This window comes from Trypanosoma cruzi, genomic scaffold (assembly GCF_000209065.1).
Source record: "Trypanosoma cruzi strain CL Brener 1047053516931 genomic scaffold, whole genome shotgun sequence".
Classification (NCBI taxonomy): domain Eukaryota; phylum Euglenozoa; class Kinetoplastea; order Trypanosomatida; family Trypanosomatidae; genus Trypanosoma; species Trypanosoma cruzi.
In genome coordinates, this window is record NW_001849458.1 from 27,516 (window position 1) to 46,575 (window position 19,060).

The window sequence follows — 19,060 nt, forward strand, 5'->3', positions numbered from 1 at the left end:
GGAAAATAGCGGTTGAAACGAATGAATTTTGACAATGGCCATTTGTCGGTGATTGAAGGAGCAGAACGCATGATGTTCCGCCTTGACGAGATTGATGAACTCATGCAGTGTAGCTCCGATGGCGAGCAGGACGCCATTACAACGCACCTCAACGGTGAGATGGACCTGCATAGTGTTCTGGCGGGACACGAGGCGGAACTTTCCGCTCTGCGTGAGGATTTTATTCAGGCTCATGTCGATGAGGCGGAGAATATCTGCTCCCTGTACATGGAGTTTGTGGAGTGCGAGAAGAAGTTGGTGCAGTTTGAGGAAGAAATTATTGCCTTTCAGCGTCGTTTAGCGGATTCGGCAGATGATATGGTCAAAATGCAGCAGCAGACCGTTTCCCTTGTACGTAGCATCAACAATCGGCGTCTGGGAAGCAGCAGGCTGAGTGAGGTGTATAAGGTCCTGCAGGAATGTGATACCTTTTGCGATGCCATTGCACAGAAAGACGTCGATGAGAAGTACCTGGAAAACATCTCAGAATTGGAGAAGAAGTTATCTTTTTTTTCATCCAACAAGGAGCTGGAGGGATCGGCTGTGGACTTGGAGACACGGCCGCGCTTACAGTCAGCTGCCATGCGAGCTGGTGATAAGCTACTGCGATATTTTGGCAAAAAGATTTTGGCTTTGACGGAAGCGGAGGATTTGGCGAGCATCGAGGGCCAGCAGCAGTCTTTGGTGGAGACGGGTCGAAATGCCATTGGGTTCTTGAAGAGTTACAATCAACCCATTGCCGAGGCAATTTTTCAGGATTACGCAAGGCGCATGTCGGAAGTTTTTGCTCGTCATGTTCGTGCTGTGTTGCACGATTTTGGTGAGCTGTGTGTGGTGAATGCCAGCAGCATGGATACCATCATAACTGCGGATGATGTGCATGATGTAATGTGCAATCGGGATGTCGCTTCTCCAAAAGGAAACCACGTCACTGTGGCAGCACAGGAGATAAAATTTCCCGTGCAGCCTTTTCCACGTCGCGAACGAAGTGTCTCGCAACACATGCGTACTTTTGCTGGTCGAATGCTGAAATCAGAAAGGCCCATCAAGACACGGGAAACGACAATTTACGACACCCTCGCGGCATTGAGTACAATGAGGATTCGGGATGAATCCTTTTCTCTGGATGCGGCTGCGGCGCTTCCACTGGAAAATGTGGGTTGTTGGTCATGGCATTTCCTACGCTGTGTGCATCTTATTGCCAACCTTTGCGTCACGGAATGTTGGTTTATCCGGCAGTTTTTTTTTTCTTCTTCGACAGAGGACGAATTTGAGAGAACAGAGACACTTGTGCGTCTCGTGTTGGGGAATGCAGTCGATGTTGCCTACAACACCATTCGAGAGGACCTGCCGCTTGTGACGGACCGTCAAAGTGCTCTCGCCGGTCTTCGTATTGTTGACATTGCCAAAATGCATTTGTGTCTTTTAAGTAACCCAGTGCCTCTTCTTCTTTTTAGCGGCGTTATGGAGTTGGTCAAGAAAACATTGTCGGACACGCTGCATAGCGTCATGGCGAATGATCTGAAATCAACTCAGTTCCTAACGTCATTAGAGCTGTCACCCTTTCAGCGTGTTCCAAATGGCAGTAAAATGAGTTTGAACAAACTGCTCGAGGACCGGAATTACGCCTCAACACTCGGTGTACACCCCATCGTACGGCGGTTCAGTCAAATTGCCGGGGAATTGGAGTTACTGAACTCCGCTTCTCTTGAAGGATCCATGGTAAATGGCGCGGATGTCATGGTGTATGATCCGGCTGTCTCAAACGCCTTGTATCGCGAACTGGAGAACGTTCTGGAATTTATTTCAGTGCTTGCAAAACGGCATAAGAACATACTGGCGCAGCGTATATTTGCTCTTAACAATTACTTTTACATACAAGCATCGTGGCGACGATTGTCAGGCGCTTTAAAATCTGTTGTGGGAATGGAACAACTTCCATGCGCAGCACCACCTGCACATGTTAACTGCATTGAGAGCCGCCTTTCCAATGAAGTTGTGCGTTTTGTCGATGAAGACTCGAAGGCAAACGGAACCTTTGCCTATCTGTTTGACTTTGTCCAAATGGCGGAGGCCACATTGGGGAACGCCTTCTTTACAGATGATGGGCTAATGGAACGATCTATAGGTCCACTGCCAGATGCTTTGAGCGAAGCTGCAACGATGCAGGCGGTTTTGGATTTTAGTCAAAGTTGGCAGGCGCAGTTTTCAGAGACCTGCAGTCTTGTGAAGCGAGTTGTCAGTTTGACACTGACGGTAGCGGCGGCGGCAGCAAAAGACGAAGTTGCATTGGATTCCAGCAAGAAGCTGGAGGAACTTATCCTCAAGGAATACACACAAAGTGTTGTAGAGGCGAACACAAAGATGCATCTCGTTGTTACACGCCTTTTTGGAAAAAATAATGAGATGCGCGCGCGACTGACAAGCAACGCGACGGTTTTGCATGAGGTAAAAAAAGTACTCCGGTTTTTATAGCGAATATGCTCCCCCTACACACACACACACCATCAAAGGAGAGAGGAGGAAAGAAAAGTGCTAAAGAAGATTAGAAATGGAACGGAATGAAGTTGGAAATTTTCTCCTTTCTTTTTGTTTTATATTAGGTTTCAATAATTTTTACTATTTTTTTTTTTTTTTTTTTTTTTTTTTTCTTTTTTTTTGGGAGGGAGGTGGGTTTTATTGTGTGCCGTGTGATGATTTCAATATGCCGCTCCTTTGCACCTCAATTTCCTCTTTCTCTCTTTTTTTCTACATGTTTGTGCTGAAGAAAAAGAAGGAATTAATAGTAATACTAAAGGGAGAGTAGAACTCCGATGCATGAGGGGGCTGAAGCGGGAGCAGAGGTGCTGACTGTTCTCTACGGGACGCAGAGCGGCTGTGCTGAGCATCTGGCGTTTACCCTTACCTCGCTGGCCTTGAAGCGGGGGTTTAAGCACTGTCGCTGCCTGCCTGCCGATGAATTTCTTCTGGAGTCATGGAAGGATTCATCTCCACTGGTGATCATCTGTTCCAATGCGAGTCAGGGAGAGGCGCCAGATTCGATTCGTGTCTCGTGGTCGAGACTTTTGGAACCGACAGCACCATCTATGGAAGGGTTGCGCTTTGCAGTATTTGGTGCAGGTGATTCCCTCTACCAAAAGTTCAACTACATGGCCAAGATGCTTCACAATCGTATGAAGCAATTGGGGGGTGAGCCGATCATCAACCGAGGCCTTGGCGACGAAAGTGATGCCAAGGGACATGATGAGGCCTTTTTTCCATGGATTGTGCAGCTCTGGAGGGCGTTGGGACGGTTAAATGTGGACGAACCCGGCCAAATCACTGAAGACTTCTTTAAGTTTCCTCTTCTCACAAAGTATAATGTTTCGTTTATTGAAGACTCTGTGGCATCCGATGCCATTTCCCAGAAGGCTCTTTACAATGAGGAGACTTTTAATTGTGTTGTGAAGCAGAATGTCCGCCTTACGGCGAAGGATCATTTCCAAGCAATACATCATATGGCATTTTCCCGGGTAGTTACTTTCCTTGAAGGGGCTGTGGAACGAAGCGACCCTCTTTCATTCGAGGTGGGTGATGCGTTGGGTATTTACTGCGCCAATAGTGATGCAGTGATCGACAGCTTTCTTGCGCAAACGCAATTAAGTGGCGATGTGGTGATTTGTGTGACTCCGAACATCTCGGAGGGTCTTATTCAACAGCGTTCTCAGCCCTTTTTTGGACGTCCTATGAGACTTCGATTCTTTTTGATGCATTATGTCGACTTAGAGGCTGTGGCGAGTCGCTCCTTCTTTAGCATGTTGGCACGTTTTGCAGGGGATGACGAAGAAGTCCGAGAACGTCTATTTGAGTTGGCTTCGTCGGATCATTTAGATGATTTTATGTCATACTCTCATCGAGAAAAAAGAAATGTCGTGGAGGTTTTATCCGACTTTCGACTCGTTCGACCACCGCTTTCTTTTTTACTTAGCTTCATGCCTCCGATGCGCCCACGTATTTTTTCCATCTCTTCTTCGCCCACTTTTGATGTTTCAGAGATTCATCTCACGGTTGCCCAGTTGTCGTGGCAAACACCCCTAAAGCGCAGCCGCAAAGGGGTTTATAGCTCTTATCTAGCCGCCGCCGTGCCTGGGGATTTTTTCACATGTTTTCTTTGGCGTGGCTCCCTGCCCCTGCCTTCCAAGCCGGTTCCGTTGATCTGCGTGGGCACAGGGACCGGCATTGCACCTCTGCGTTCTCTTATCCGTGAATGTGCGGCTGCGGGAAGCATCTGGAGCGATGTTCCTTTGCTTCTTGTTTTTGGTTGTCGCCACGAGGGGAAGGACTACATCTACTCGAATGAATGGAGCGAGCTGAGTAAGGATCGCTTAAAAAAACTAACGGTGTTGCCGGCTTTTTCTAGGGATGGGGATAAAAAATTTTACGTGCAACACCAGCTTGGTCGTCATGCAAGGCGTGTGGCAAAGTTGCTGGACGAAGGGGCTTATATTTACGTGTGTGGCAATTCCACCCCGATGCCCAAAGATGTGGCAATGACATTTGACGAAATTGGCACTCAGTGTTGTTGTTGTGGGAACGAATTGCGAGGTCAAGAGTACATGAAACAGCTCCGGAAACAAGGTCGGTACATGGTGGACTCGTGGTCGGCGTGATGCGACTGAGAGTTTGGCCTTTTGTCAAGGGATTTAACGGCCGCCTAACGCCTTATTTCACAGAAATTCGCATACATACCTATATTTACAAACAAGGCTATTGTTTCTTTTTTTTGTTTGTTTTTGTGTATCTGTGTCTGTGTGTGTCATTGTTATTATTTCACATCTTTTATTTTTAATTTAACGTGCGTGATTCTATTATATATATATATTCCCCACTGTTGTTCCGTGCAAGATGTTATTCTTTGACTCCCGCTTTTTCTTGTTTATTCCCCGACCCCCCTTTTGATGTGTGGTTTCTCTTGTTAATTCTCATGCTTCTGAGGGGCTGTAGGCGCGGCGTGAGCGCAAGGCGATGGGTGATAATTTGGCCGCGTCCTCCTCTGCCCAACTTGTGGCAACCGTCAGGCATGAAAACATGCAACTTCAGAAGCAGTTGACGGAGGCTTGTCACGAAAATCGCACCCTTCGGAAGCAGCTGTACCACCTGAGCGCCCTGCTTGACATTGCGGTCAACAAGTTGGCAACGAAGGGTATCACCTTGGAGACCCCTGTAGGTATTCGCGAGTTACGTGCGGCCGTCTCTCGCCGTGACTTGATTGACACAACATCGGAAGTCATCGATGCAAACGATCTTGGATATGAAAATGTAACGAAGCAAAACTCTTCTAACCGCCGCTTTCAACTTCGTCGTGAGCTTCGGGAGCATACGAGGCCCGTTCAGTGCGCGGCCTTTGCTCCAGGCGACCGGCCCATCCTCGCCACGGGTGGGCTTGACTGTCATCTTATTTTACAGGATTTTTTGACAGGGGAGAAGTTGTGCGACATTAAAGGACATGAACAAAACATTGCGGACGTGGCATGGTTTGAGGGAAGTGGAGACCTCCTGTCCGCATCGTTTGACAACACTGTCAAGGTGTGGGACACTCGTCAGGCAAGCGGCAGTCTGGCGCCCAGTTACCAATTTACAGCGAGTGGGTTTGTTTTGGCGGCGGTCCCATTGGACAAGGCTTTTGTATTTGCATGTACGGATTCAAAGAGACGCACCTCCATACTGGACCTGCGGGTTCAAAAGCCCATATCATGGGAACACGATGTGCGAGCCAATGCTTTGGCATTTAATAGTTACAGGGCAAATCTGATTACCGGACACAACAATGGTACCATATCCGTATGGGATCTGCGTAAGATTGGCCTTGCTCTCTCCTCGACACCTTCGATGGAAGAAGGGAAAACAACGAGTAGCGTGCCGGTAAATTCATCGGCATCGGTTGAGGAATCTCCTGCAGTGTCTGTTCCACGTGTTTCTATGATTGAGAATGAGCCGTCGCGGAGCGCCATTACGTATCTTGGTTACTATCATAATAGGGATGACTCCAGGCGGCTCCTGGTGGTGTCTGCCGACAATATGGTACGGTTGTACCGAGGGGCCAGTCTAAACGCATCCTCCAGTGATGCCATTTCACTTCGAAATATTGTTGGAGGAGTTCCAACTCGTGGATTTACCGTTAAGGCGGCATTTTGGAAGGGTGTGAGGAAGAAGACAAACGTGTCTGCTTTTTTTGATGATGGCGAGCGGGAAAATGATCCACAGTCACGCCGATTGACGGAATGTGATCTTTTGGTGACCCCTGGTGCAGAGAACACAGCTTGCATTTATGATGTCACAGAAGAGGGTGGAGCCATATTAGTAGAAAAACTTGAAGGTCACCGGGAACGCGTTGTCGGTGCCGCAGTTCACCATGCAGACAGTAAGCCCATCATTGCCACTTACAGTGCTGATAACACCGTGAAAATGTGGGCCCCAGTGAAGAGCTAGAGCGCATGCAAAGAAGATCCCTGCGTTTTTTTTTTTATTTCTTTCTTGGCTGGGACTAAGCAGCGTTATTCTTTTTGTTGTTGTTGTTGTTGATTTGGTTTAGTCCTTTTAAGAGATCATGTTTGGCGTCTAAAATGCATTTGTATGTGCTTGTGTGGTAAGTGGGTGTAGGTTTGTTTCCCATCTTTGATGTCGCAAAAAAAAAAAAAAAAAAGAAATGTAAGGCAAACTCTGCAACCTTGCCTTGTTTGTTTGAAGTTTTTTTTTTTTTTTTTGTGTGTGTTGATGCTGACGGGGAAGAAGACTTGTTGTTTGGGTTTTTTTTTCTTGTGTTTCGGTGCCTTTGCCCTACACGCACTTCCGCACTTGTTCCCCTTTTACCTTCCCGTTGAAGCACGAGGGAGAATGCGGTCTATGGGTGCTGCTGCGCCACCCATGCAGCACAGAGCTCTTTTGTTCCACGGCCACTCGCGTTCTGCCGAGGAGCAACTGGCATTCCATGACAAGTATCATGACCGCATGGCGCGGTTTACCGGCGGCGGGACAGGCGACAAATACGCTTTGAGGGGGCGAGATGAATCTAACGGGGAGTTTCGCGGGCAGGCTCCCGATTACTGGGCGGAATATGCGAGGAAACTGGAGAATTTGGGGCTCCCACGTGGCGGCGTTGGCGTTTCGCATGTGGAATTTGAGGCGGAGACGAAATCACCGCCACCAAGTGGAACGTTAGACTCTCCTCCCGATACGCGTTATTCGCCTAGGCGGTGGGAAACGTACTCGGCGACGAAATCTCCGGCAAGATTGCCGGAGGAGAGCGTTCTGCATCGTCTGGATTGGCTGGCGCATGAAAGGAGCGAGCCAGATGCCACCGATGTTATTAATTTGCTTCGAGATGTTGAGGACGTGCTGGTCCGCGAGGAGTCACAGAAACGCGATGAAACGCATGTTGAGGAAAATTCTCAGCCCACCGGCATCGATTCCTCAAGCTGGCTGCCCGCATCTCGTATAAATGACCCTGGACGGCCCATGGGAGTTCCACCAGCTCCTCCTTTTCCCACAACGGCTGCGACCACCGCGAACAACACCAACAACAACGTGGATACAAATCTCACCGGTAATAGTCGTTACCGTACTGCGCCACCGGCGACTACCCCGACGGCTGCTCCCTCCTTTCAGCATTTGTCGCCAGGTGCATCGCCAGCACCACCGTCAAGAGGAGCGGATTGGAGCCAGATGTCAAGATACCAACAGATGGAGTGGTACCGCACTTACTACGCATGGATGATGTACTATGCACAGTACTACGGCTCTGTTCTCGCCTTTCAGCAACAACAACAAAAAATGGAAAAGGTTCCACAGAAAAACGCAAACAACGAGTTGACGAGCCTAAAAGAACTAAGTAGAGAATATAAAAAATTGGCATTAGAGGTTGAGCGTCTTAACCAGAGCTTTCGGAGCCATGCGCCTGTAAAGAAAAGCGTTTCCACCCAATCGGCTCTTGGGAATGAATTGAAGAGCAAAGGACGACGCCGATCATCACTTCCACATGCTGGAGAAGATGAGTATACACTCTACCGCTCGGAACACGGTCACTCTTTTCTTCATGGTGCTCCTACTCATACCTTTTCAGCTTCACAGGATGATAATGGCCGCGCCGCTACTCCGGAACGTGCTGCGACCGCAGCTTCCAGTGGGGGAATTCGTTCGAGGGCTGTTCCGCACCGAAAGTCTTTGAATGAGAGGGAAAACTTGACGCATGGCACCCCAAAATCGAACGAGTCAGAGAACGGAAAGGCATTCTATGGCCGACAGTCTGAAATGCCTTGGCTTTTGCCGCGGCGACATTCACCCGAGGAATACCAGACCTCTGTTGCTCCTCGGCCAACCTACCGTGACATCTCGTGGCTGTATAAGTACGAGGAGAGTGAGACGGAAGAGAAATCGCAGTCTGGCACCGAAGAGGGGGGGAATTGGAAATACGATGACGGAGAAAGAGATTCAGACCTCCCTGTGAGTGAAGGAAGGCGTATGCCTCCCAGTCATAACGTTCGGGGACATGAACGGCGTGGAGAGAGGCGCTCGTCTGTCTATGAGAGAAAAAAAAGAGAGTTAGAGCGAGAGAAACCGCGTTGGTGTTTTTGAAACAAAGGAGCACTGAGGAATAGAGAAGATGACCAACAGGCGAACAATATTAAGGTGGCATTCACCACTTCCGTTTGGCTGGAACAACTCCCTCTTTTAATTCCAGAGAGTAGACACATACACGCTCCTAAAAGAAACTCTGAAAGTAGGTGAATGCATTGTGTGTTTCTGTGTGTTTGTCTGTACAGGGCTGAATGGGAATGGAATTTTTTTTTTTTTCTTTATTTCTCCCGTGGGATTTTTCCTGGAGTGACCGCTCTTTATTTTATTGCAGCTGGTTTTTGTTCCTTCCCAAAATTTGTGTACCTAATAGGGAAAAGTGAATGCCTCCTTTCGCATCCTTCTTTTTTTATTTTTTATTTATTTCTATTCACATGTGTGAATTTTGTTGTTGTTGTTGTTTTTTTCTTTGCAGGGAGGAATAGTTCTTCCAGGAAAACAACATAAAAGGGGGTAAACAGAAGAGAGCGAGATAAACTTCTACTCTATTTCTCTCTACCCGTGTGTGTGTGTGCATACAATTATCTGGAAATGGCGGCGTGGGCGGATGATTTTGATCCCACGCTTGAGGACGGTTTTGCTGACGAAATATCGGCCTCCTTTGAGGGTGGGGCGGATGCCGCTGCAGCAAATGACGATAAGCTGGCCTGGGAGAATGCCAAGACTGTTATTGAGACCGTGACCGACAGCGAGAACAAGCGGTACGAAATCGTGAAGAAAGTCCGCACCTACCATGTGGACCGCCCAGTCACAGTTGTAGATATTCGTGCCAAATGGAAACGATTTGGTAAGAGTGGGGACAACAACCAAGACCTTGTTTCCCGAGATCCTCCCATTGTGTTAGAGCTGGGCGAAATTGACCCATTTGAACGCGTGGCGCGTGATGAAATAGTACGTCTTATGAACGAGGTGGAACGTATGAAGATTGAGGTCACCGACCCTCGCTTGGCCCGCTTTGCAAAAATCAAGGAAGAGCAAGAGAAGGCTGCGCTGGAGGAAACCACACAGACAGATCAGCCAAAGGAGCGTACATGGGCCGCTGCCAGGGGAGAAAAGAGCTCGGCACAGCGCAAAGAAGACACGGATCGCCGTCTTCGCATTACAAACATCTCGGATGACATTACAAGGGAAGAGCTCTACAACATCTTTGACACTAATGAATACAAAATTGAAAAATTATTTCTTCCCAGGGATAATGCAACTGGAAACTACAGGGGTTTTGCCTTTATTACTTTTGAAGATCACGAACAGGCTGAGCGCTGCCTTAAGAAGACAAAGGGTGTGGCGCGATTTAAAAACACGGTTATGCGCATTGTGCGCGCCCTTCCGGAGGCTGAACAGAGGCGACACTGAGTATTGCAACAGGAGATAAAACCGATGTAACTGCATTGTAATCATTTTTAATAGTAACAAGTTCTAAATCAAAGACAGAAAGGAACATTCACGAAAAAAAAAAAAAAAAAAAAGAGTGAAAATAAAATAAATAAGAATACGAATGCGTTTTTTTATTCTGTCTTATATTTTGTGGCTGGAGGAGGTTTATGCTATCGCCTGTTGTGTCGTTTCTCTCAACTGTGAATTGATGATTGTAAAGTCCGATGTTCTTTTTTTTTTTTTTTTTTATTTCTTTATTTCCGCTTTTTGTTGTTGTTGTTGTGTGTGTCAGTGTGTTTGCTCGTTGGGTTAAAAAAACTTATCAGGATACCTGCGTGCGGCATAACACACTTCCACCACCAATGGCTCGATCACCAAATGTGGATTATCTCTCAGATCGCTTCCGGGAAATGTCATTGAATCGCGACCGTTTACTGAATGACGGGAAGAAAACTGAGTATAACTTGGAAGGGCATCAGCAGGCATTCAACTTCAAAAAGAAGGTGGTGGATTCGACGCATGCTGCCCGTAATCCGACGTATTACTGCAGCCTCCGTCGTGAAGGGGACTTAAACCCCAGCCGTTCATTCCCTGAAAGGCGGTCGGAGAGATGTAGAGATGTTGTGAGTGACGATGATCGTCTTCCGTCGTCATTTACGCATTCCTTTTCGCCATTTAGGAAAAATCCCAAAAATGAAAGGGGGAAAGGTGGGAATAATTGCAGACCAAATTGCCGCTGGATTACAGTGCCAACTGACGAGGATCAAAGCCGCGACTCAACTTTTGGTGCCCGCAGACGTTCTCAGCCTGGTGTCACATGGTCCTCCGCTTCTTCCAACTCCTTCTCGCAGGTCCAACCCAGTTTACCTCTTATTGCACTTGTCAATGATGTGGCACGTCGTCGCGGAGTCAGTTCACCGGCAATTCCCACGGAAGTGATTATTGCTTTTGAAAACTGCGTATGTAATGGAACCTCCATGTTGAAATTTGTTTCCCATGACGCCCCGCACGAACGTTTTTTTATGATCAAGTTTCTTGATTTCAAGGTGCATGGAGGTGAGGCTGAACCGGTGCTTTGCTGGTACACAAAATCGCGGAGTTCTACTATGCGATGCTATTTGCCTTTAGCAAATCTTGTTGAAGTGATTGATGGTGGCGATGGCCATCCGGCGGTCCAGAAACGTATGGTGAGACCGGGTGTGATTAAGGGATCCGCTGTTAACTTGAACGCGAATTATATGGGAGCAGATAACATTCTCCAATGGCGTTTTAGTTCCTCTAAAGATGAGGAAAAAATAGTGGCTGTAAAATTACTGTGCAAGAAGTCTTACGTCGCGTGGCGTATAGTTACTGATTTCTTTAGTAAGATTGGTTCTGTTTTGATGCCGGTAATGTAAAAAAAAAAAAAGAAAAATCAGGGGAGGACAAAAAAAAATAAATAAGAGGTTGTGGGGGGGAGGGGGGCAAAGATGGTGATTTAGGATTTTTGCTCTTTTCAATTGATGCACGGAGAGATTTTATTTTTACTTTGGTATTATTATCGTTGTTTTTCTGCATCGTAGAATGAGCGAGGAGGTGTCTGTGTCAGGGTGGCTCTTGCAATAGAGAGAGAGTTCCCGTTCTACCGATTTACATGAACACATCGTGTTGATCTTACTGTTTGTTTGTTTGTTTTGCCTGTATCCAGAATTGATTTTTGTGTACTACTGACTTTTGATTTTTTTCTTTTTTTTTACATACTTTTTTTTTTCTTCTTTGGTCTCTCTCTCTCTCTGTGTGTGTGTGTGTGGGAAGGGGAAGGGGTCATTTGTTTTCGTTGCCAGTGGGGGGGGGGGGGGTATTTTTAATCGCTGAATGAGTGACACGCATCCCATTTTCTCGTCGGGGCATGTACCCTTTTTTTTTTTTTTTTCGTTTTTCTCCCCCCGTAATTCTTATTTTTATTTATTTATGTGTGCAAATGATTCTGTGTTCTCTGTTTCTTGGATCCTTCACTTGTTATTGCCGGCACTTGTCTGGTATATCTGCCCCTTCTTTTCATCCCTTTGTGTCGGCTTGACTGAATCTCACGCACGGCTTTGTTTGGCTAGGGTTATTTTCCAAGGCAATCGAATAGGCGCGCAAAGAAGGGACCGACACAAAGAGAGAGAGGGTAAGCGTATACGAAGCAAAAAAAAAAAAAAAAAAAAACATTTGCGATATCACCCGATTAGTGCTGCAGTGATTTATTCTTTTTTTTTTTTCTCAGTTTAGACCCCGCCATAGCCATCCTTTAGAAGGGTTTAAGTAATCAAACATTCTTTTCATTATTATCTTTTCTCCTTATTGTGGGGGAGTTTGCGCGCCACGGGAAGGGAGAAGAAAACAATGACAGCGACAACAACAACAGCAACAACAACAAAAATGATGCTTGGAGCGAAATACAACGAACTGAGGGATTATCTGCGTACTCCCCTTGGGCTTATCATATTCTATGTATTTATGAACAGCCTGGCCACATCGATCTGGATGAGAAATGCTTGGACTCCTCTCATCTACCAGGTTTTTGGTAACAGTAACCTGTATGTTGGATTTATGTCGGCTTTGAATGGCACATCTCAGATGCTCTGTGCCATATTGGGGGGTCATTTGTCGGATAAAGTGCTTGGTCCGTCACCCACATTAATTCTTGCACTGCGTTTTGGTACGTTTTCATTGCTTTTTAATCTTGTCTCCGTATGGATTTCCAATGTTTACATTTTGATTGTTGCCCAGGTCCTCTACGGCTCATACTTGGGTGTGAGTATTACGTCGGTTGAATCTGTTTTTGCGCAGTGTATCAAACATGGTGAGCGGGATCGTGTATACGGCGTCAAATTCAGCTTTGAGTCATCGGGTCCTGTTGGGGGTCTTGTGATTACTCTCATTCTTTTTGCCCTTTTTGGAAATGCCTGGCGTGTTGACGTGTTACGCTGGGTCATTACAGCCGGGATTGTGTTGCATGTTACCTCGATACAGGTGTTTTTGGCCTTCTTTAGGCCGCTTCCAAGTAACGCAGACGGCAATCCGGATAATGCCTGCACAGTAGAAGCGAGTGAGATGGATGCGCCAGGGGAGTACGAAAAGGAGGAGTCACGTTCCCCACATATTGACGAAGAAATTTATGTTTGCACCGCAGAAGTTGTTGCTGCCTCCGTTCCAGGAACCCCAGAGACCACGAAGCCAAAGGCGGATAGGCAATTCCCCAATACGTCTCAGCTTGAAAGCAGCGTGGAGGAAAGAAATAAAAAAAGAGGCTTTCTGACGCTTATCACGATTCCTTTGGAAAAGTACCCTTACGTGGTTGCCTTGGCCGATTTGGTCGTTACCGTGGGAAGTGGCATGACGACACAGTACTTTCCGCTTTTTATGATGAATATTTACTTTATTTCACCAATGGGATTATCAACACTTGGTCTCCTGATTGCCTTATTAATTTCTCTGCTTGCCATCGTGAATTCCCGCTTGGGAAGTAAGATTGGAAGAGCGCGGGCAATTTTTCTCCCAAAACTAGTGGGAACTTTTATCTTGTTGTACATGGCCCTTGCACGAGGGACTAGTGTGGGGCCCAAATGGCTTATGTGCATTGCATACGTACTGCGAATGAGCCTTATGAACTCTACTCTTGCTCTGAGTAGAGCCCTTATCATGGATTTTGTATCAGAAAAGCGTCGGGGTATGTGGAGTGCTGTAGAGTCCATTCAGACTGCATCGTGGTCTGGTACGGCTCTCGTGGGTGGTTACGTGGCAGATAAACTGGGTTATGGTGCGGCATTTATTGTGACTTTTGGTTTCCACCTCACGGCATGCACGATGCTTCTTCCTTGTACGGTAAAGAATGACACTGTGGCAGCAGCAAAAGCCTCGAAGGAAGACCCAATGTCCGAGGATAATGAAATGACACATGTGCATAAAACAATACAGAGCAGCCCAGTTTCGTCCAGTGACGACGATGTTGTGGTGCAAAACATGGATATACAAGAAGGAGAACAAATAATAGTTGCCTAGGACTGAAAGGGAGTGCCGGTAATAGATTTAAAATCACAAGATTGCACCATGATTACGTGGGATTCTTGGTGATATTGCAGTTGAATGATCGAGCGATTTTCTTTTTTTCTCCCCCTTTACAAGTAGTCTTTTTTTTTTTTTTTTTCTGGGTTTTGTTGTGGCGCGTCCTTTGTGCTTCACTCCATCACGTGAGGTTTAAATTTTTTTTTTTTTTTTCATTCCTGTCGTAGTTCTCTTATTGTTTGCGATGCGTCTTTATTTACGTTTTTATATTTGCCATTAGAATAAATAACCCCGTCTCTCTCTCTCTTTCCCCCCCGCCGCATCGCTATTAATAATAATAATAATATATTTTATATAATTCTTTCAGAAACAAAACAGAACAAACAAAAAAAGAAGGGGAAAACTGGGAGAAAGCTAAGAATGTTAGGATGGTGCTTATGTGGTTTTATTATTTATTTATTATTAATTTTTTTTTTTTTTCTTTTCAGCTTCGTATTTTTGTGAGCGTCTTTTTCTTACTGCAGTGAGTGCTTTGAGGATCAATGCGATAAAAATTTATGGCTCCGCATGGACGCACCTGAAGAACTTTTTTTGTGGTTTTGTTTATGCGTTTATGGTGCGTCATTTATTTATTTTCCTGCGGCCTGTAATTTCCCTCCATTTTTTTTTTTTTAATTTTAATTTTATTTTTTATTTCTTGGTAGAAAAAAGGGCAGGTTAACTGTTAAACCCCTTTCAATTTTTTCTAGAGCCACACCGATACGAGAGGAGCAAAAAAGAAAAAAAAAAAAAAGAAAAGAAAAGAAAAGAAGGAAATAGGGGCAGGGTCTCTCCGTAGGGAGTAATGCCATTTCGTTTTTCTGTTTTGTTGTGCGTCTTTCTTGTGTTTCTTCTGTGCCCGGTGGTGATCTACGCGCATGCTTCCACTGTGCCGCGGACGGAGAAAAAATACACCATTCATCTTCAGCCACTTACCGAGGGTTTGGGCGACGTGGGCGAGGAGCCGACCCTTGTTTCTGTGACTGAAACAACTTCTCTGTGGTTGCCTCGTGGCTCAGCTGAAGACAATGACGAGCATCTGACTTTTAATGAAGACTTGGATCCCTTTTGGGTACACGTCCTGCGTCGTCGTCGATTTGAGTCGCTAGAGTGGTCGGGCTGCGGAGGGTCATGGCGCCCCGACTGGAGCGTGACACTCCACGACACCAATTCCTCTATCAGTGAAAGCACGAGAAAACTCATTTATGATCTCTCACATCATACCGTGTGTTATTTTTCTGCTCTTTCCGCCTGTGGGTGGACGGGGCAGGAAGGAACGGACGGCTATGTTGCTAATAATTCCGTCAGTCTCGATGTTGAGGCGCAAGGTCATCATCAGTGGTTGGCGCAGCTTGTTTCCTCGCTATTGTCCTCACCGTTGAGTTGGTCTAGGGTGACACCGCGGAATATACGTCCTGTCGGTGTACTTCACCCAGTCACTGGCCGTGTTGGTGCTGCTGCGGGTTTGGGGAACCGTCATTGGTGCTCTTATCATCTCGCCCAACGTGATACGGTGTGCACACAACACGTTAGCGCCATTCTTAGCGGAGGACGCAGCGGAAAAGGTGTTGAGGAAAAAATTCCAAAGGGCATCTTCCGGGCAGGGTTGGTCACAATGCAGGATTTTTTTTCCTCTTCTTTCCATCACTTTAATTTTGGCGTGTCACAGTCGGAAATGCCAGCGGAAAACATGAATGAAGAGACGGAGATCCAACTACTTTTTCGCATGGCGTTTGTTGCTCGAAAGGGCGACTTTGATTTACTTGCAAATCATTGGAAACGGTCGCTTCCCACATATTCCGATCGTCTCATCTTCTTTTATGGGTCCGATGTGAATAAAAAACTTCAGGACGCCATACGATCACTGCCGTCTTCCTCTCATGTTGAGGGCGTCTCTGGAGACAAAGAGGCCTTGAAGAGCGAGAAGCGAAGCTTCAGCTCGGAGCTGGCACCCACAGCTCATTATTACATCTCCAGCGTGGGACACGACCGCGGAACATATCGACTGGTTATACATCCACCGATGAGAAGAACGAACACAATAAGTGCCGATGGGCACCACGAACCGGACCGATGGAATGGATTGAGGGTGGGGGATACATTGGATTCGTTGCTTATTTTCCCTCTCCATGTGATTCGTCCATCTCTTTATGAAATGCACTCGGGCCCAGACGGATCGACAATGTTAGAGAACGCGTTTTTTGACGACAATGCCAATGCTCTTTTGGTATTATTGAAAACTGTACTTACGGAAACTCATGTAAACTTGCTTCATAGAAGTAACAATAACAACGGCACAGCTCCGTATGGTTTTGTTGTTTGTGAATTTCCATTTAGGTTTGGTTGGGCTGCACTGAAAGACATGCCTCATGATGCGAACAGCCATCGAATTCTCCCACAGCCAGTCATTCGCGTTGGTCGACGCTTTGAAAAAACTGAACTTAAAAAATTTGCCGGCTTTCATTCCGCCAATAATAATGGGAATAATCGTTGGTCTGACCGTTGCCTGGCTTCTCAATGTGCTTCTTTTGCCTCAATGCAAATTGATCACCAGGCATCATTAGAGCGCCTCACGGACTCCCTTTTTCGGAATCATTCTCGGAGTGAAATTGGCTCTCCTTGTTTCTGCTACTATTGGCTTCGATGTAGCAATGTTGCTGGCACCACCATCCCTGCCCCTGATCCGGCGATGGTGTTCAATGTCATCTCACTGGGTGTGTTCTTCTCTGGGGTTTTGACGGCCGGTGTAAGTCGTATCACACGAATGATGTTTGACAGAAAGGAAGGACAAGACTTCGGTGAAGAAGGATCCACACGAAACCGCTCGATTGACGTTGAAGAAAAGAAGCAAAAAAAATAGCGACGGGGCGTATTTCCCCGTAGGATCTCGCTGGTATACGGGAGAATATTTCTCTCTTTCACACAATTTCCCCTTTTTTTTCTTTCTTTTTTTCTTTTTCCCTGCGTGTATGCGATGTAAATGGACGATGAGGACGAGGATGTTGAAGGCGAATTGGGTTTTGACTCTCACTTAATGATATGTTTACATATTTTTGTTGGTTGTTGTTTTTGTCTCTGATAATAATAGCAATAATAACAATAATAATAATCTTTCTTTATTGTGTGTGTTTGGTGTTGTTGTGTTTCTGTGCATGCGTGTATGTAATTTATATATTTTGTGGGGGTGTTATTATTATTATTATTATTTTATTGTTTTTATTGTTGTTTTTGTTAACGAACATATTTCAACTGACTGCAGTAAAAGAAAAAAAAAAGGAAAAAAAAAAAATTAAGCCATCTAAAGAAATAAGTCATGTTGTCTCTGGACTCGTACGTCTACCCGAGGGGCGGTGCCGCTGCTTCCTTTTCTTCCCCACTCATGGATTGTACGAGCGCTATCCACAACTCGGACAATATTCAAAACGGTGCGCCCCATTTCACAACGGTAAAGAGCGTCAACGCTGTAGCATCGGCGGGAATTGTGAAGGAAACGACATATGCCACGTCAGAACCCCAGAGATTTGTCTTCCCGATAAAACATACCAATAACCCGTACACGCGTACATCGGCGGACGGTTCTCCCTGCGTCCCCACGTCTCCCCTTTCCGCGGAGGTGAGATTTCTGATGTCGTACAAGGACGAAGACACGAAAGGCCTCAATACGTTGATGTCGACATCCAACGAGCCACGCATGATGGCAACGGTGGCGAAAAACAGCTGCAGTGCTTTGCAGGGTCCTATGAAGAAGGGTGTTTTTCCACCTGCTCCTCGAAGCAGCACAATCAAACAATCCGCTTATCGCTCCCCACCATTCGTCAGGGCTGCTGCTGCTGCTGCTACTGCTCCTACAACACCCACTGTTATGAGCACCAATCCCATCAGCACGGAGTCGACATTGTCGTCAACCCACGCCACAGCAAGGCGTCTGGAGATTCCGAATACCCGTACCAATGCTTTGCACCAATCACCTCACACAAATAATTCTGGTTCTTCTGCGGCAGCAGCGACAACGACAACATCTACTTCAGTAACGCATGTCCGGTGCAAGCGCGTATACGTGAACGGACGTCCCATGACTGTGTGGCTTAATGGTAACGAACATTCTCAATAAGGGAAGGGATAAGTGCAACGGGGCGGCTACGAAACATTTTTTTTTTTTTCTTCTATTCCTGGCGGTTGTGAATTCAATAAAATAAAATAAAATAAAATAGAAATGAACATAAAAAAAAAAAAAAAAAACAGAAAGGGAGTGATAGAAACGGAATGTGGATGAGTGGACGCTGCATTTATTTATTTATTTATTTTTAGTTGTTGTTGTTCTTTTTATTGGGTGTTTTTTTTTTTTTCTATTTTCTTTTTGATGTTTTTTTTTTTTTTTTTTGGTTTGCTGCGGTGGTGTTTTCGCTGCTCTCTGGGCGCGTGGAAAAAGTGGGCGTTGTGGAATGGGATGAGGAAACTGTTGGGTGTGTATGTGTGTTGGGGGGGGGGGGGGGGGCGGGCGCCGTGTTTTTATTTTCTCTTCTCTTCTCTTTGGAGACGAGAAGGGGTACACATGCATATTTTTGTGTCAATGTGCACATACATACACGTGATACTTTGTGCTACGATCGAGGTGCGTGCAACGCGGCATGGAACTGAAGGGAGTGGTGGCAATGCTAGGAGTCTGTGACCAGGTACGTTGCGTCTGCGCATGTGGGTGTGTCTGGTGCTTCAATGTAAATGAATGACGACGTGAACGGGCAACACAAAAACAACAACAACGACAACAAAAGGGGGCGGGAATTGAATTCGTAGTGGTTCACCTACCAAGATCTTTTTTTTCTTTTTTCTTTCTTCTTTCTGCTTTTTTTTTTTGTGTGTGTGTGTGCGTGTGCTCAACTTGTTTATTATTTCTTGTTGTATTTACCATCTTCCAACAATTCTGCGTGAGGCATGTATATGTATATATCATATATATATATCTAATTAC

At 46.1% G+C, this 19,060-nt stretch overlaps 9 protein-coding genes across 9 annotated transcripts, besides 27 other annotated features; all 9 read left to right on the plus strand.

Moving 5' to 3' along the window:
- Positions 1-29: part of a sequence feature (areas merged during assembly that could not be assigned to a particular haplotype. This can correspond to areas where the two haplotypes were merged or to regions with more than two copies in the genome that were merged during assembly.) that runs on past the window's edge.
- Positions 22-2,514, plus strand: Tc00.1047053510877.110 (hypothetical protein, conserved; the record flags this gene model as incomplete). Its single annotated transcript, XM_811310.1, has 1 exon — positions 22-2,514. The coding sequence occupies one exon, from the start codon at positions 22-24 to the stop codon at positions 2,512-2,514; it is 2,493 nt and encodes an 830-aa protein (XP_816403.1).
- Positions 30-166: a sequence feature (areas merged during assembly that could not be assigned to a particular haplotype. This can correspond to areas where the two haplotypes were merged or to regions with more than two copies in the genome that were merged during assembly.).
- Positions 167-6,243: a sequence feature (areas merged during assembly that could not be assigned to a particular haplotype. This can correspond to areas where the two haplotypes were merged or to regions with more than two copies in the genome that were merged during assembly.).
- Positions 2,662-2,699: a microsatellite.
- On the plus strand, positions 2,853-4,688 carry Tc00.1047053510877.120 (NADPH-dependent FMN/FAD containing oxidoreductase, putative; the record flags this gene model as incomplete). The annotated part of the gene is made up of 1 exon (XM_811311.1): positions 2,853-4,688. The coding sequence occupies one exon, from the start codon at positions 2,853-2,855 to the stop codon at positions 4,686-4,688; it is 1,836 nt and encodes a 611-aa protein (XP_816404.1).
- Tc00.1047053510877.130 (hypothetical protein, conserved) lies at positions 5,044-6,507 on the plus strand (the record flags this gene model as incomplete). Its single annotated transcript, XM_811312.1, has 1 exon — positions 5,044-6,507. One exon carries the CDS (start codon positions 5,044-5,046, stop codon positions 6,505-6,507), a length of 1,464 nt encoding a protein of 487 aa, XP_816405.1.
- Positions 6,244-6,863: a sequence feature (areas merged during assembly that could not be assigned to a particular haplotype. This can correspond to areas where the two haplotypes were merged or to regions with more than two copies in the genome that were merged during assembly.).
- On the plus strand, positions 6,697-8,649 carry Tc00.1047053510877.140 (hypothetical protein, conserved; the record flags this gene model as incomplete). Its single annotated transcript, XM_811313.1, has 1 exon — positions 6,697-8,649. One exon carries the CDS (start codon positions 6,697-6,699, stop codon positions 8,647-8,649), a length of 1,953 nt encoding a protein of 650 aa, XP_816406.1.
- Positions 6,864-19,060: a sequence feature (heterozygous, Esmeraldo-like haplotype).
- Positions 8,994-9,015: a sequence feature (AT_rich).
- On the plus strand, positions 9,181-10,002 carry Tc00.1047053510877.150 (hypothetical protein, conserved; the record flags this gene model as incomplete). Its single annotated transcript, XM_811314.1, has 1 exon — positions 9,181-10,002. One exon carries the CDS (start codon positions 9,181-9,183, stop codon positions 10,000-10,002), a length of 822 nt encoding a protein of 273 aa, XP_816407.1.
- Positions 10,096-10,115: a microsatellite.
- On the plus strand, positions 10,248-11,420 carry Tc00.1047053510877.160 (hypothetical protein, conserved; the record flags this gene model as incomplete). Its single annotated transcript, XM_811315.1, has 1 exon — positions 10,248-11,420. The coding sequence occupies one exon, from the start codon at positions 10,248-10,250 to the stop codon at positions 11,418-11,420; it is 1,173 nt and encodes a 390-aa protein (XP_816408.1).
- Positions 10,251-10,283: a microsatellite.
- Positions 11,735-11,780: a sequence feature (T-rich).
- Positions 12,193-12,213: a microsatellite.
- Positions 12,387-12,424: a microsatellite.
- On the plus strand, positions 12,391-14,049 carry Tc00.1047053510877.170 (hypothetical protein, conserved; the record flags this gene model as incomplete). Its single annotated transcript, XM_811316.1, has 1 exon — positions 12,391-14,049. The coding sequence occupies one exon, from the start codon at positions 12,391-12,393 to the stop codon at positions 14,047-14,049; it is 1,659 nt and encodes a 552-aa protein (XP_816409.1).
- Positions 14,244-14,265: a sequence feature (AT_rich).
- Positions 14,379-14,412: a sequence feature (AT_rich).
- Positions 14,496-14,532: a sequence feature (AT_rich).
- Positions 14,712-14,748: a sequence feature (AT_rich).
- Positions 14,827-14,863: a microsatellite.
- On the plus strand, positions 14,897-16,951 carry Tc00.1047053510877.180 (glycosylphosphatidylinositol (GPI) anchor, putative; the record flags this gene model as incomplete). Its single annotated transcript, XM_811317.1, has 1 exon — positions 14,897-16,951. One exon carries the CDS (start codon positions 14,897-14,899, stop codon positions 16,949-16,951), a length of 2,055 nt encoding a protein of 684 aa, XP_816410.1.
- Positions 17,000-17,054: a sequence feature (CT-rich).
- Positions 17,170-17,201: a microsatellite.
- Positions 17,279-17,325: a microsatellite.
- Positions 17,352-17,380: a microsatellite.
- On the plus strand, positions 17,405-18,202 carry Tc00.1047053510877.190 (hypothetical protein, conserved; the record flags this gene model as incomplete). Its single annotated transcript, XM_811318.1, has 1 exon — positions 17,405-18,202. The coding sequence occupies one exon, from the start codon at positions 17,405-17,407 to the stop codon at positions 18,200-18,202; it is 798 nt and encodes a 265-aa protein (XP_816411.1).
- Positions 17,912-17,935: a microsatellite.
- Positions 18,278-18,304: a microsatellite.
- Positions 18,376-18,395: a microsatellite.
- Positions 18,425-18,472: a microsatellite.
- Positions 18,570-18,595: a sequence feature (GC_rich).
- Positions 18,905-18,945: a sequence feature (T-rich).